Source organism: Leiobunum rupestre, chromosome 10, assembly GCF_980474605.1.
Source record: "Leiobunum rupestre chromosome 10, qqLeiRupe1.1.hap1, whole genome shotgun sequence".
NCBI lineage: Eukaryota > Metazoa > Arthropoda > Arachnida > Opiliones > Sclerosomatidae > Leiobunum > Leiobunum rupestre.
This window is the reverse complement of record NC_143393.1, coordinates 50,151,275-50,166,852: the sequence shown is the minus strand read 5'-3', so window position 1 is coordinate 50,166,852 and position 15,578 is coordinate 50,151,275. Positions and strand designations below refer to the sequence as shown.

Here is a 15,578-nt window from a genome sequence, read left to right as displayed (position 1 = left end):
GAAAGACAAATTTATGTTAATAACGAGAAGAAAATAGAAGGTTTAAATTTACAATAAAATCTATTTAAACATCCCGGCTGTTTTCAGGATTAATTTACCTTTTTTAAAAATGCACTTCTCGCTTGATTTAAATCATTTTCATTGAAAACCTTTAATATCCATCTTTTCCTTCACTATATATATCTGTAAATATTAAGGTAGCAGTATCAATTACTACAAAAATATTTTAAAAACACGTAGCCAAAGTCCTTTTGAGATTCGATACAAAATTGAAAAAATTCACACGTCGGCTTAATTCGGATTCGACAAGAATTTCTCGTAAATATATGGTGAGTATCACTGTATCAGTCGAATTAATGCATAGGACCATTGGTTATGACGATGTTCTTTATATTTTTTCAAAGATTTTTTAAGGCTTAAATAAAACTTTGGGAAAATTTATTGTTTTCAAAATTCAGGGCTGTAATCGTTGGGGCAGTGACTTCATTGCAAATCTTCATTTGGGACTTCATTTTCTAAATAGGAATTTGAACCAAGTTTACGCAATGAGTTTTTAGCAGGATCTTATTTGAACACATTATCTTCCAATGAGAGAGGATAAACCAGCGCTAAAATGCAACTTAAATCGCAAATTGTAAAAATCTTTATAAAATGAGGAACGAAATTATAAATATGATCGCGAAAGATTTAAAAAAATTTACCTATAACGAAAGAAAATTAACCAATTTATTCATTTATCTTGCGCCAGGTGTTTTGAGTAGGTTCGTCAAGTTCATGATTTACTAATACTATTACTTAAAAAATTAATTATTCTTACCAAATTCTAGAAGACATATCATTGTTTGGTCTGAAAAACTATTCTATGTAATTAAAATATATTTCAATGTCACAGCTTTAATTCGAAAACGGAGCAACTATGGAATACGGGAAAACATCATTTATGGTCCTCATCTCAATGTTTCTGTTCTATTCAGTAATCTCGTCCAATGACTCAGCATCAACAAAATCAGTTAAGTTTGAGAACTGCGAAGGTGAGTACCCGAAAGATTTCAGCAAACCAGTTAAGTACACTAAAATAACTTTTGTAAAAGGTTTTAGCGGGCTCAATGAATTACGTATAACGCCTTGTAAAACAGATCCGTGTAAAATTCAACGTGGGTCAACGGTACGAATTCAAGCTACATTTATTTCGAGTAAGTGCACCATTATTTAAAAAACGAAAAAGACTTGATCCAATGCCCAAATTTGGAATCAGCTGGAATTAAGGCACACTCAATTTGAACGCAATTCTGTCAAATAATTTTGATGAAATCGGAATCAAGTTTAATTTGTAATATTTAAATTCGATCAAATATAACTCAATTTTGATTATTATTTTCGAACAAAGTCCCATTTTTGTCTGCCCTATTTTGGATATAATTTTAGATTCCAATTTGATCGGCTCGCCATTTTCGAAATATGGTAAAAATATTGCGATACTAGAAACCGGGCCGACGTTAGTGAACCCGAACTCTAGAAGAACAGATAATCAGTAGGTAAGTAATAAGAGAATGGTTTCGCAGGGAGTAAATATTCCATTGGGATTACTCCCCATAGTAATAACGTGGGGAGTACGGTATCGCAGGGAGTAAACATTCCATAGAATAATTATTGGGAGTACTCCTCATAGTAGTAACGTGGGGAGTACGGTATCGCAGGGAGTAAAGATTCTATAGAATTAATATTGGGAGTACTCCTCATAGTAATAACGTGGGGAGTACGGTATCGCAGGGAGTAAACATTTCATATAATTAATATGTTTATATAAGCTGCGGACACCGCGTTAACAATATCTTTCTAATACGAAGCCACCGTGTAACTCCAAGTTGTCTAGTTCTAGAATAAAAATGTAAGCAGTATTTTTGGCAATATTATCGTTGTAGAATTTCTTTTCTGAATTAACTCTATACTGGAGTCTAATAAAGTTTTCCGAATTTCAACGACGAAGTCACCGTTACTGTAGGTTGTAAATTTCGTCTCGGTACGTTCAGTCATTTCACTATCCGAAGACGAATTGGTTAGACGCTTTAGCGCCTGCTGCCGTCGGAAGGGGAACATTCGGAAATTATCTCCCCCCTTTCCGTAAATCGTTCAGCGTAAAAGTTCATCCAATGAATTTGTACACAACACGGCGTTAGCGTGTTTAAAGGCTAGCTGCGTTCTCCTTGTGTTTGTAGTGACACGCTCTTTCCTAACACCAGGTTTCTCGAGGGAGCTGAAACAGAACAAGTTGATATGTTAGTCTATCCAGTGGCGTAAATAGCGCCCCCGAAGACCCCGCGGCGTGGGGGGCCCCCAAACGTTTATGATTAAAATCGGTGCTTTTTAAAAGGGCCCCGAGTTACTTTTCGCAGGGGGGGGCGGAGTTCCTAGTTACGCCACTGAGTCTATCAAAATCGAAGGATTGTCAACATCAGGTAGATGATTCGGGGAACGGAGGTAAACTACGATTACTTGAACTCGACAAGAACTGTGTTTGCGGTCGCCATACGTTCGTGGTTGTTACTTTGAGACAAGTACAAAACAGTGACAACTTTCTTGAACAAAAATAAACGTGTTTACGCTAAAGTGAAAGAAAGAGCATTAAAGCAGAGCATCAGATGGGATCCAGAGGAAATGCTGTGGATGCGTGTCTGGGAAAAGTTGATTCGCTCTTTCTCCGTATTTGGTCTTTATGAAGTCGTTGTGAAACTGATATCTAATTGAAAAATTAATATACATTTATGGTAAATAAAATCTACACAACTCACAAGAACATTTGGATAAGTCCAATATTGCGAAACCAGTGTAAATTGCACGAATTCACGTCAAAGATTTTTTCATCTGCGTACCAGCAAAATTCTCGTGGGAAAAAAGATTTTTCAAAAGCGGGAGATGAAGCCTTCTTGATAGACATTTCTGGTGTCTGAATAAGGTGGAATATTATTCAATTCCATTGCTTTTCATAGTTTTCTCTAGTTGAATTTTTTTAAGGTTTTTATAAACCTTTTTAAATTTAATTTTAACTATCTCTAACCAAAAACGCAGTTGCTATTTCATTTCAACTAATTTAATTTAATTTCAGTTTAGTTTATTTTATACCAATAACATGTCGTCCGCAACTCTTGCAGGGTGTTTGAGGAAAGTCTGGCACAAATTTACAGGCGTTGTTCTTTTGGTAACAAGGACTGAAAAAGGTCCTAAGAAACGTTTGCCCGAGGGGCTGATCACTCCGCGTAATCGGTGTACAGAGCCGTACCTTTGACTGTACTAATGGGACTACGCGTAATCTTTGAAGTCCCTGCCTTTGCCAGTGGTAATCTAAGCGTAGTCCGGTGTACAGACTTTCTAAGAGTGGTTAGCCCCTCGCGTTTGCCTAAATTGAACCGTATCCGAGTAATTTTTCGTAAAAAATCGGTCTCCATAACGTCAAAAAACGCACTTTCTTTAAAGACAGCTTCCAAAGCGACAAACGCTTACGGAGGTTGATAGACTCTTAAGAGAAACTGGATAAATACAACCCACGGGACCTGATACTGCAGAAGCAGACGTTCCAGAAGACGAGGAGGAACAAGTACTAACTATCTTCGAAGATGATCCTCTGACAAACACGAGGCAAGCTGAACGTCAATTTCGAGTCAACCATGTACTTGTCTGGAGTATCCTTCGCGGACACTAGTACCACCCATTCCATTTACAAAAGGTTCAATCTTTAAATGAGTTGGATTATAAAAGACGAGTAGAATTTTCTCAGTGGTTTCAGGAGCAGACTAATGACGTCAATTGGTTAGGTCCTAGTTTCTGACGAGGGTAAATTTTCCCGTGATGGAATCTTCTATTTACATAAACGTCATGTGTGGCAGCAAGAAAATCCGCACGCGACTAACGTTAGGTCACATCAAGTGCAGTTTAGTCTCAACGTCTGATGCGGAATTGTTGGAGACCATTTAATTGGAGCTTATTTTCTACCACCTAGACTAACTGGTGAGTCGTACTTAACTTTTCTACAAGACACTTTACCAGAGCTACTTGAAGACGTACCGCTAGCAGTAAGACAACGAATGTGGTTTATGCACGACGGATCACCCCCTCATTTTAGCCTTCGGGTTAGAGCTCATCTTGATGCCGAGTGTCCTCAGAGGTGGAAAGGTCAAGGCGGAACTGTTACATGGCGAGCCACATCTCCTGATTAGAACCATGTGATTTCTATCTTTGGGGCCATATCAAGGACTTGGTATACAAGACTGAAGTTCGAAACGTTGAAGACCTATGTCAAAGCATATTTGACGCCTGCGACACAATTCGAAACACGTCAGAAATCTTTCATCGTGTTCGATAATTTTTCCGAAGACGCGTTCAAGCTTGCCTACACGCCAATTGGGGGCCATTTCGAACTAATTTAGTAAATACAATGATCAATGTAATGTTGTTAGGTAACAGTACATGTAACCTCTGAGAAACCATAAAACAAAGAAATTAATTTTTTCTGTATCTCTTGGTAATTTAAATCACCGGTCAATATTTTAAATCGTAAAGATATAGCATACTTCTAGATGCGAACGCTTAATAAGCTTTTCCTAGTAGAAATTTTTATTCACTAATGTCATAAGACGTTCTTACTCCTTGTAACTCAAAGAACACGAATTTCTACCCATACCAAACTGTCATTTCTGGGGACATCTTGAAAAATTGGTACACTGAAGTCCGCAACATTAGCGACCTACGACAACGCATTATTGATCGATGTGAAACTATTCGCGAACGAAACGGGTCTAGATGACACAACGGTGCCGAATCGTATAAGGGGTCTAATAACGTCAAGTGTCTGCTTAAGTTTCTAACTTTTTAGCTTCCACAGTGCATTAAATTCGACCCCGACGAGAAGTTCCGCCTGCCGCCGTTAGGGAGCGCAACCATAGTTTTCGGTCGCGAATTCGTAACACTCCGCGAATCTTTAAACGGGTTCAAGAATGATTTGCGTGTGCTCCACGTTATTACTATGTGGAGTACTCCCAGTGTTAATACTATATAATGTTTACTCCCCTTGATACCATCAGCTTATTCATTACCTACTGATAATCCTGGTACCCAAAAGTCATTATAACTAGAGTTAGCGAGCGCTCTCTGCTTTTTCAATCCTAGGCCCTACAACACGAGCCCGGAAATGTGTAAAGGCTTGCTGGTCGACGCTAAAGCTAAAATATCGCTAATAATTTTAGAGCTAAACGCAAAAAGAGTTCGTCACGAAGTCGGATGCATCCTAGATGGAGATGTTGAGTTACCTTTCCCGTTTCTAAACAAAGATGCTTCTAAAACTGGAAATATCACGTATCCGGTTAAGAAAGGACAAGACCAGTGCTACTCCACTGATCTTCGCATATTAGCTTTCTTCCCGAAGGTAAGATACCGTAGCCTTGTCAAATATTCATTAAGGGTGTCATCCCTTTCTAAATCTTTAAATCGAAAAGAGGATCATAATTTTTGTATCACCAAAGTGATCAAACTCGATCTCAATGGTTTGTTGGTTTTTGAACCACACTCGGATGAATATCTACGATACTCGTTACATAGAAATTTTTATTTCTATTTATTTTTCAAACTTTTATTACCTCGTAGGGAAAATCCTAAATAGTTTGAATATGTATCGAGCTTAGTAAATTACAGAACAACTCTAAATTCAAAGAGGAGAACGAACGATGATGGGGAATCTGAAAACCATTGTTTGATGCAAATACTTACTCAAAATTAATATAGGAAAAAAGATCTTACGGAGATTTGAGACATGAAGTACTCATAATCATAATATACAGATAATCATTAATGAGACAAAAGCTAAAATTGATATAGTGACAGCTAGGGCACGATATCCTCATTATTTGATGTGTCATTTACTTTAAAAGTTAAAGGCATTTTTTATTGAACTATAAACGTATTTAGCAAGTCAAAGGCAAACAAACTTTTCAATTAAATAGAACTTAAAGGGGCTCCAAAGTTCGGTGGCAAAATGTGTGTAAAGTCAGTAAAGTGCGAAATTTACGGTTGACTCTGCCCGCCTCTGCCAAGGCCGAGTGAGGGGTTGGGGGGAATGAAAAGCATGCTCAATTTTCTTTTTTTTTTTGCCACCGAACTTTGGAGCCCCTTTAATGTAGATTGCACGGCCAAAATCTTCAAAATCACTAAAGGTGCAAATTATTAAAGTTCTGTCAGGCTTGCACCCATGAAATATTGTGGTACCAAGGGCATGCATTTTACTACCGATTGAAGTAACATTATCCATTTTAACCCTAACGGTTGAATATTTGTGTATATTGCGGCAGTGGCGGCGGCGGCGGAGATTACACCGTACGTGATTTATAATTATTTTTCGCGATTATGTGTAAAAACCGTGAAATAAAAAAGACTAGAGGTCGGGGATGGTTAACTTTTATGCAATATATAAAGCTCTCGAAAATATTCGTAAAACGTTTTGATCAAGTAATTTATATTTCTGTATTATCCGATTAATTTTTTTATAAATTTTTAAAATTAATCGGAAAAACGACGTTTTTTTCGATAAAAAGCTAAAATTTTACGAATAATGCATGTTTTTTAATCATTTTCCGAAATATTATACGGTAAATTTCTTTGTTTACATTTTTTTCCCGAAAAAAATCAATTTAAACATGGACAATGATTAACCGTCCCCGATCTCTAAAAAAGACGACCGCAATCTCAATACGATCTTCCTAAAATTATTTTTGAGGGAAAGGTGGCTTATTTATCTCCATTTTTAAACTAGCAAACCATAAGTTTTTAATTTCAAAATAGGCCGGGGCGAAGCGAGTACATATTTTACTATTTTCCAAATTATTCGCTTTCCAATTTCTCACTATTTTTAGGGATATTTCACAATGTTCTCCAAGCTTCTCGTCGACAACGAAGTGATGATGTGTTTTACGGCTCAGGTGGAGCTCTTGTAATTGAACTGAAAGCGACAGACTGGGGTATATCCCGATTTTGGTTATTCAGTTTAACAATATTCAAAAATAAAGCAACGGAAATTTATTTGAAATCAGAGGTTTTAATACTGATAAGTTCACTAAGCAAAATATTTGCTTTAGGCCTTTGGAAAAATAAAACATTGGTATCCTCGTGGGCAGTGGCGTAAATAGGCCAATTCAGAAGGGAGTAAAACTTCTGTTATTTTTATTAAGTTTTTGTAAGATTTTAAAATTGGGTGGATGTTATGAACTAGAATAGCCAGGAGGCGCCACTGGGTGAGGAAGCTGAGGGAGCTCTAGTTTTATGAGCGCCTAGACAGTGGTCTACCGGCTGCCGACATGTTCTGTAATCTTACTTAAAACTTCATATGTAAAAATCATCATCATGAAATATATCTTATAACTTAAATTCGGATTGTTTAATTAACAAGAACAAACACATCAAATGGCGACGGGGATAAAAATTCAACGCTATGCTTCGTAAATCGACACATTCCTAAGAGGCGAGAGAAATTTAGGTCAGCCTTTTTTTTTGGACGGGTTCCAAAAGAAAACGTCCGCCATTTTTACCTCTCCGAGGGGACTATGTCCCCTAGGAGGGTTATACAATCAGTGTGTCTGTGTGTCTGTCTGTCCTGCGAACGCGTTCGCGTTTTCCGTGCAAAGCTTGATCATTGCGTAGGCAGTTTCTCGAAATCTCTGCGATCGCAGTTGCTAGGAATTAGGGAACGAAGTCGAAGGGGCGGCAAAACCACCGTCGCGTGAGCGGATTAATTTGCGGTTGGTTTTGGTTTGGATATTTTTTTTCGTTAACGCTCGCCGTCGCAACAGTTTTAACTCAGTTTGATTGGATATTTCGTTATTGTAATGTTTATGTGTAGGGTGTGAATGTTGAGTTTTTGTTATGACGGTTGTGGGTGTTGGGTGTGTTCTGTTTGTGTTTGTGTTTTTGTGTTATGACGGTTGTGTTTGTTGTGTTTGTGTTTGTTGTGTTATGACGGTTGTGTTTGTTGTGTTTGTGTTTTGACTGTTGTGGGTGTTGTGTTTGTTTTTGTTTTTGTTGTGTTTGTGTGTGTACGGGCGTTTTCTCTTCAACTTCTTCTTATTGACTTTTGGGACGGACCGAATGCTGAGTGTAGAGGTCGGCGGAACGAATAAATTAACCGGCAAAATTTCGATTAACCATAAAAAGTTGGGTTAATTGTTTTTTATAAACATTTTATAGGAATAAAAAACGATTTAACATGCAAAAATAATCGGTTTTTTGGTATATTTTTTGGATAATTTGCGATTATGAATAAAAATAAATAATTGGATAAATTCTTATTCAAACGCCGACCTCTAGCTGAGTGATATAGCAACCTCTCTACTTCCAATGGCAGGGTTTCCACCACTGCACTTGTTCACGGTATTCGTCTTAATTTCTATTTGCGATTTATTGGCGCCGGGTCTGCTGCGTGCAAGAGATTTACTCTTACCACTGAGCCACCGACCCTTGTTAAGCTACGGTGTTTTTCTAAAACAGCTTTGGCGAAAGTGTTTTAAGCAGTTTTAAAGTTATTAACGTCAATTTTTCCGGTACCATTTTATTTTTTGTTACATGTATAAACAAGAATGTATTTATTTATTCTCAGGGAGAATGAATATGTCGAGACGATCGACGGACACGTTGAGGCCCTAACCCCCTCACGCTAAGGGGGGGGGGGGGAGAAAAAGGAGGCGGTATTATTTTTTTGCGTCCTCGCAGCAGCGTTAATCGCGTCGGAAAACGTAATTTTTAAGAACCAATGAGATTGCAGTATTATTTGATTTTATTAAAGCGGAGGAGCATACCGGGGGGCACAACGGGTGGAATTAGAGAAACGCTAAAAATAATCTCAAAATATTCATTCTCCCTGAGAATAAATAAATACATTCTTGGTATAAAATTGTCAAATATGTAAAATGATCAATTTGTAGTTAAATACGATCGTTGTCAGGAATCGAACCCGGGGCACATTCTTATGATGCGGATGTTTTACCGATGAGCCATTGACGTCTATACCTCTAAAGTTTAAATACCAGTAAAACCGGGATAAAAATAAATGTAATATTTGTTTGGGTGGGAAGATTATAAACACCTTACGTAGATGTTTATTTTGTTTTTGTTTCTGTTACTTTAATGTTTGATATGGCATTGGGTGTAGTATAACGTTACTTCTGCGTGTTTTAAATGTGTGTGACGTTGAGACAAGGCTAACTTTGTTAAAGCTTTGTTATAAATTAAATTTTTCAATGTATTTAGCATCAATTAACTCTTTAAGCCGCAACCTGATACAGAGAATTGGCACCATTTTACTAGCGCACAGCTCGCGTTGGAATATCACTCTTAGTTCTTAGCCGCCTCACACGGTAGCGCTCGAGTATCTCGATTTTTATGACGTATTTTCCGACTCCCTCTTCGTTTCCCTTTTTTAATTTAGAACAAATTCTCATTAATTACTATTCAGTTCTGACACACTTTTGGGTCTTATGTTACTTTTGATGTTATCAATGTCGTTTTCTTTACTCGTTATTTGTTGTCAGTAGGTTTATTTTTTCTGGATACGCTTTTTTTATAATATAATAAGAATTTGCGTTTCAGACAAAGGAAGGGTCTTATGTCATTTTACTGATCGTGATAACGGTGTTTTTTTGTCTATTTTTCCGTATCGTTAAAGATTTAAAAATAATTTTCCATAGTAAATCACGCACACGGTATCCTGTTATTACAATCAGAGGTTCTGGTTAAAAAACCCATATAACCGGTGCTACTGTATCTACTTAGTAACAATAATAGGTTCAATTTTTACCTCTACGAGGGGAAAAAGTCCCTAGAAGGGGTTATACAACCAGCGCGCCCGTCTGTGGGTGTGTGTGTGGCCTGCGAACGCGTTCGCATTTTCGGTAAGCGTTAACGGATAAATTTGCGATTGCATTGTTTTTTTTTCGTTAACCCCCACCGTCGCTACGTTTGTTATAGGTGCTGAGTGTTATGGCAACCTCTCAACTTCCAATGGCAGGGTTTCCACCAATTGTTTACGGTAATCGTCTTAGTTTCAATTTGCGATAGCATCGGGCGGGATTCGAACCCGAGCCCTCCTGCATGACAGGCGAGTGTTCTACCACAAAACCACCGATACATGTTACACTTCACAGAAAATTATAAGCTCAGCAGAGTATTAAATTTCGGTTTTTATTAAAATAGAACGAAATTTCGTGTTCCATTTAAATTATTGCATCGAAGATATTCTAATGTAGCGTCTTCTCTGTTGATTAAAAAGAATGCGCCGCCCAGGTTTTGAACCCGAGCCCTTCTACACGTTTCGTCAAGTGGCTCTCTATGCATTGTTGATGGTAAGGTTTTTGTTTCTTGTTAATACATTTGGTGTGGAAATTTGGATATCTACGATTCCTAATGCTGTCATTGATTTCCTGGGTGAGAAAAATAGAAATAGACTCTGTAGATATTTCTTTCATTAAAATTTGCTTCGTATTATATTTAACCGATAAACTTCTTCTGTAAATAGGGTTAAATTCAATTGTGCATTGTTTTAGTACGTCTAACTCGCTGTTGTAACTACTTAATTTATAATATTCCGAATAAATTAAACTTGGTTGTTTCGTCTCAATTATTTAAATTAAAATTAAAATTTTATACCGGGCGGAATTGAACCGGGATTAAGTTTTTAGTAAATAACTCTGAATTACGGATATATCTTTAAGGGTCATCTCGAGAGATTAATACCACTAGGGACAATTCTTCCGAGGAGAGGTATATTTTGGCTTGCCAACTTGTTAAATTTACGGCCCGCTGTCTTATTTTTATTTTCTAAAAACAAATTTATCGCAGTTGTAACAGTTTTGATTAAGCGTAGTTAAAGTGTTGTAAGCCGAATAAATCCACTCCGAGGAGAGGTAATATTACGGTCTTGAACGACTTGTTTCCGAGGAGAAAGACGAAGATCTACTGCGTAGTACGACAACGCTAAGCCTCGTTGTGGGGACGGCTGTGTAGAAATTCAAGAAATTTTTTTAAGCCTTGCCTGAAGAAGCTAGACAGCCCAGACCAGCATCACTATGCCTACATACGGAACCATTGAAAAAATACGACGTGAACGTTGAATCGTATTCAGAGAGAATAGATCAGTATTTCCTTGCTAATGCTATCATTGCTGCAGACAGCAAGAGAGCCATATTATTGTCATGTATAGGCGCTGAAACATATGGAATCCTGAGAAATATGCGATTACCAGCGAAGCCTGTAGATAAGACGTATGATGAATTAGTTCAAATTCTAAGTATTCGTTTCAACCAAACAAACTGGGCAAGGGTTCGAAAGGACCCACCCTTAAGCAAGGGGGACTTTCCCCAAACAGAACCCGGTCTAGACTTCAAGGGTCTACCTCTGGCGAGACCCAGCTGGCGAAGCAAGGGATCGATGGGGAAACGTCCCTAAATAAAAACCAAAGGCGGAATCAACGCCGCCGAGAAAAGCAAAGGTTAGAGAAGGTCTCCAATAAGGCAGACCCCTCTCCTCTGCAAGAGACCAAAGGGGAACGAAACTCCGGACTCCGAGTTTCAGGTCACTTTTGATGGCTATCCCATGAAGACCATCTCTGAAAAAGAGATGGGCACCATCCAGCGAGGGATTCTGGAGAAGATAGATGGGATACCCTCGGGTGACCCTCTACCTCGATTCTGGAATTTCAAGCTGGAAGGTTGCGCAGTCCACTACCTGTGTAAGTATGTGTATACTGCAGAAAGGTTGAGGAAGGAGTTCGACCAGAAGGAGTTGGTTCCAGGGGGGTCATTACTTTCAGTAACGAAGGTAACAGACCTGCCGAAACCACTCAAGGTCACCTTCCGCACCAAAGATGTGTAAATGAGGGACGCTAACGTCCTTCTACGCAGACTTAAGACTTTCAACAACGCGCTTAATACGCAATGCTGGAATAACGTCAACAAGTCTGAGGTTCCGACTGCCATCCGCTGGATTTTTCAGATGGATGGAGAGTCGGTCAAGGCCATCAAGGAGGCGGGTCCGACTTGGACAGGGGTTTCTTTAAGGTACTCTTTGACCCTAGCACGGACAACTCGAAGGACCCGACCAGCCTGGATGGTCTATCGACATCCGACATCTGGAACAATCCGAGATCTCGGGGATGGAAGACGAGATTCTAGCCAATGGGGACTCTGGGGAGGAAACTCTCGCAGAGGACCTTAAGGCTATTGACTTGTCGGATATCGACGAGATCAAGGATACTGCTCATAAGAAGGGAGCAACAGGGAGGCAGACTGGGGACGCTATTTGGGCCGGTGGAAGTAATGTGGCCTCCACATCCACCACTCGGTACGGCTTGGCAGAACTGGCCAGCAAACAAGTTAACCCTACCTAATATGAGTTTGAAGGTGCTGCAGATTAACCTGCATCACTGCAAGGCAGCTTATGCTGTAATCTGCAGAAGGTTTGCCAAAGAGGGCTTTGACGTCGCTCTCATACAGGAGCCATATGGACTGCCAATGGCAAGATAATTGGCCTCCAAAATGCAGGTAATATATTCTTTGATTAATACTCTGCTACACCCAGGGCTTGTGCACTGATACGCAAGCGAATGTCGCAGACAAAATTAAGAACTGACATGTGTCCAACGAACCGTCTTTGTCGGATCACAGACACATTTGCTTTAATATTCTGGTCAAACCTGTATGGGCTTGTACCGCTATTCGTAATCCTAGAGGCACAGATTGGTCGGGTTACAGGGAAGATTTGAGTTTCTTCCTTAAAGGTGATAAGCCACGGCTGTCATCGGTGTTGTACTTTGATTTGGCTGTTGATCGTGTGCAACAGTCCATTATCGACTCCTATCACCGCAACTATCCGGCAAAGCCTGCCAACCGGCCAAGGTTAGTTCCTTAGCGGAGCAACGAGATTGGCAGGCTGCGCAAAAAAACTCGTAGGCTCTTTAGTAGGGAAAAAAGGGGGGTGACTGGGTAGCCTATAAACGCACCCTCACCACCTATCACAAGGCTATCCACGATGCTAAGAAGGCTTCGTGGAGGAACTTCTGTGAGAACATAGCAGATGTTCCCAGTACGGCCAAATTAATTAACATTTTGGCACACAATAATACTAAGCATCTTTACACCATTAGGTTGAAAGATGGTTGTTTTTCCACGTCTGGTAAGGACACTCTGACACATATGTTAGAAATACACTTTCCGGACTCTAAGGTCACCAGCAATGGTGGCACTGACACTCTCCCTTTGAGGATCAATCGAATCAAAAGGGAAGATTGGGCTGTGGCGAATAAGGTCGTCACTGATTCTAGGCTTATATGGGCTATAAAGTCTCCGGGACTGGACGGGATTTTTCCTATCCTTTTACAGGAGGGCAGTGCTATTCTCTGCCCTCTGCTGCTGAGAATCTACAGGGCTTGTATTGCTCTAGGGCATATACCTAGCACCTGGAAGCTGTCTCAGGCAATCTTTATACCTAAGCCTGGTAAGTCTTATTTCCTGGAAGCTAAGGCACTTAGGCCAATTAGTCTTACTTCTTTTCTCCTAAAAATTCTGGAGAAAATGGTCGACAATTATATTAGAGAGGAGGTTATTCGTAACTCTCCTCTGTCGGCTGCTCAGCATGCCTATCAGAAAGGCAGGTCTACTGAGACCGCCCTGGATGGTATCAGCAGCTGCCTGGAAAAGGCAATTGAGTTCAAGGAAATTGCGCTAGCGGTTTTTCTTGATATAGAGTAAGCCTTTAATAAGGTCTCCAGGGCGGTTATACTGAAGGTTGCAAAAAGATTTGGTATCAATGACATATTGTGCCTTTGGATCAAATCTATGTTGACGGACCGGAAAGTGACATCCTCCTTGCTGGGTGACTCCCTTGTGGTCTCCATCAGTCGTGGCTGCCCACAGGGGGGGGTTCTCTATCCCCTTCTTTGGTGCCTGGTGGTGAATGCCCTTACGAAAAATGTCTTACGGATTCTTAAGAATTTTTTTAACGAATATTTTTGGGAAATTCTTAAGAAATTCCATTGGGAAACATTGGGAAGTTTGGCCGTATTTTCCCAACAAATTTCGTAAGATTTCTTAAGAATATTTTTAACGAATATTTTTGGGAAATTATTAAGAAGTTCCCTTGGGAAACATTGGGAAGTTTGGCCATATTTTCCCAACAAATTTCGTAAGATTTCTTAAGAATATTTTTAACGAATATTTTTGGGAAATTATTAAGAAGTTCCCTTGGGAAACATTGGGAAGTTAAGCTGTATTTTACCAACAAATTTCGTAAGATTTCTGAAATATATTGTTAACGAATATTTTTGGGAAATTCTTAGGAAGTTCCCTTGGGAAACATCGGGAAGTTTGGCCATTTTTGCCCAACAACTTTCGAAAGATTTCTTAAAAATATATTTCGAACGACTTCTTAAGAACACCCAAGTATCTTACTATAACTTTCCAAAAGACCCTTAAAATATTTCCTAATAAATCTAACACCATATCAATGTAATTCTTTAAACATGTTTTTAAGGAAATTTGTTACATAATGGTTACTTTAGTTAGAGGATATGGAAATTCAACCTTTAGCTACGGTTTGGCACAAAAAGTTACCTTAAATGGAATAATATTAAGTGCGAAATGTAGGAGCCAGAGAACTGTTACTTTTAACCGAAAATTATAATACCAGTAATTTTTTGAAACTATTGTGTATATATTCAACTTCTAATGGGAAAGTTTGTCTCGGCTCAAAATCTAAAACATAATAATTTTAATGAATTTAGAGGGATAGAAACTGACCTTTCACAAATAATATTTCCAATTGTATTAGACAGATTGAAAATACAAAAACAAATAATTGTTTGAGAATTATTAAAAACTGCACGGACTATTTGATGAAATTCAATTTAGTATTGGATGGAAATTAAATTTAACAATGGATTAAAAAAAATCATTTTATTTTTTAAAGTTCAATATTTTCTCATTTCAATATTCTTTTTAATTGGGTCAAACCTAAATTTACATTGGAATTCTATATACAAATTTGCAAGTGTTAATTGAGACAAATATTCACAAGTATTGTTTAAAGATATTTTCCTATACATTTTTAACTTTCTGCTATTTAAACTTCCCAAAAATTTCCTTAAGAATTCGCGAGGCCAGTTTTCCGAACTTTTCCTTAAAAGTGTATTCCCAAAACTTCCCTTAAATATTCTTAAGTGTTCTTAAGATATATTTTCCGAACAAAACCTTAACTTTCTGCTATTTAAACTTCCAAAAATTTCCTTAAGAATCCACGTGGCAAGTTTTCCAAACTTTTCCTTAAAAGGATTTTCCCGAAACTTCCTAAAAGTTTTCTTTAGTGTTCTTAAGAGATATTGTCCAATGGATGACAATCCCAAAGACTCCCTTGGGCTCCCAAATGTTTTCTTAAGATTTCTTACGACATTTTTCGTAAGGGTGAACTTGTTCGGAGGTTGAACAGGGGAGGATGCCGCTGTTTCGGTTACGCTGATGATATTGCTATCATCATTACTGGGAAATTCCCGGTAACGG

At 38.6% G+C, this 15,578-nt stretch overlaps 1 protein-coding gene across 1 annotated transcript; it reads left to right on the top strand.

The window, feature by feature from the left end:
• Positions 1-891: 891 nt before the first annotated feature.
• LOC149926150 (NPC intracellular cholesterol transporter 2-like) lies at positions 892-7,051 on the top strand. The gene is made up of 4 exons (XM_090161356.1): positions 892-1,031; positions 1,092-1,193; positions 5,238-5,416; positions 6,897-7,051. Exons 1-4 carry the CDS (start codon positions 917-919, stop codon positions 6,975-6,977), a joined length of 477 nt encoding a protein of 158 aa, XP_090017482.1. The 5' UTR covers positions 892-916; the 3' UTR covers positions 6,978-7,051.
• The last annotated feature ends 8,527 nt before the right edge of the window (positions 7,052-15,578 follow it).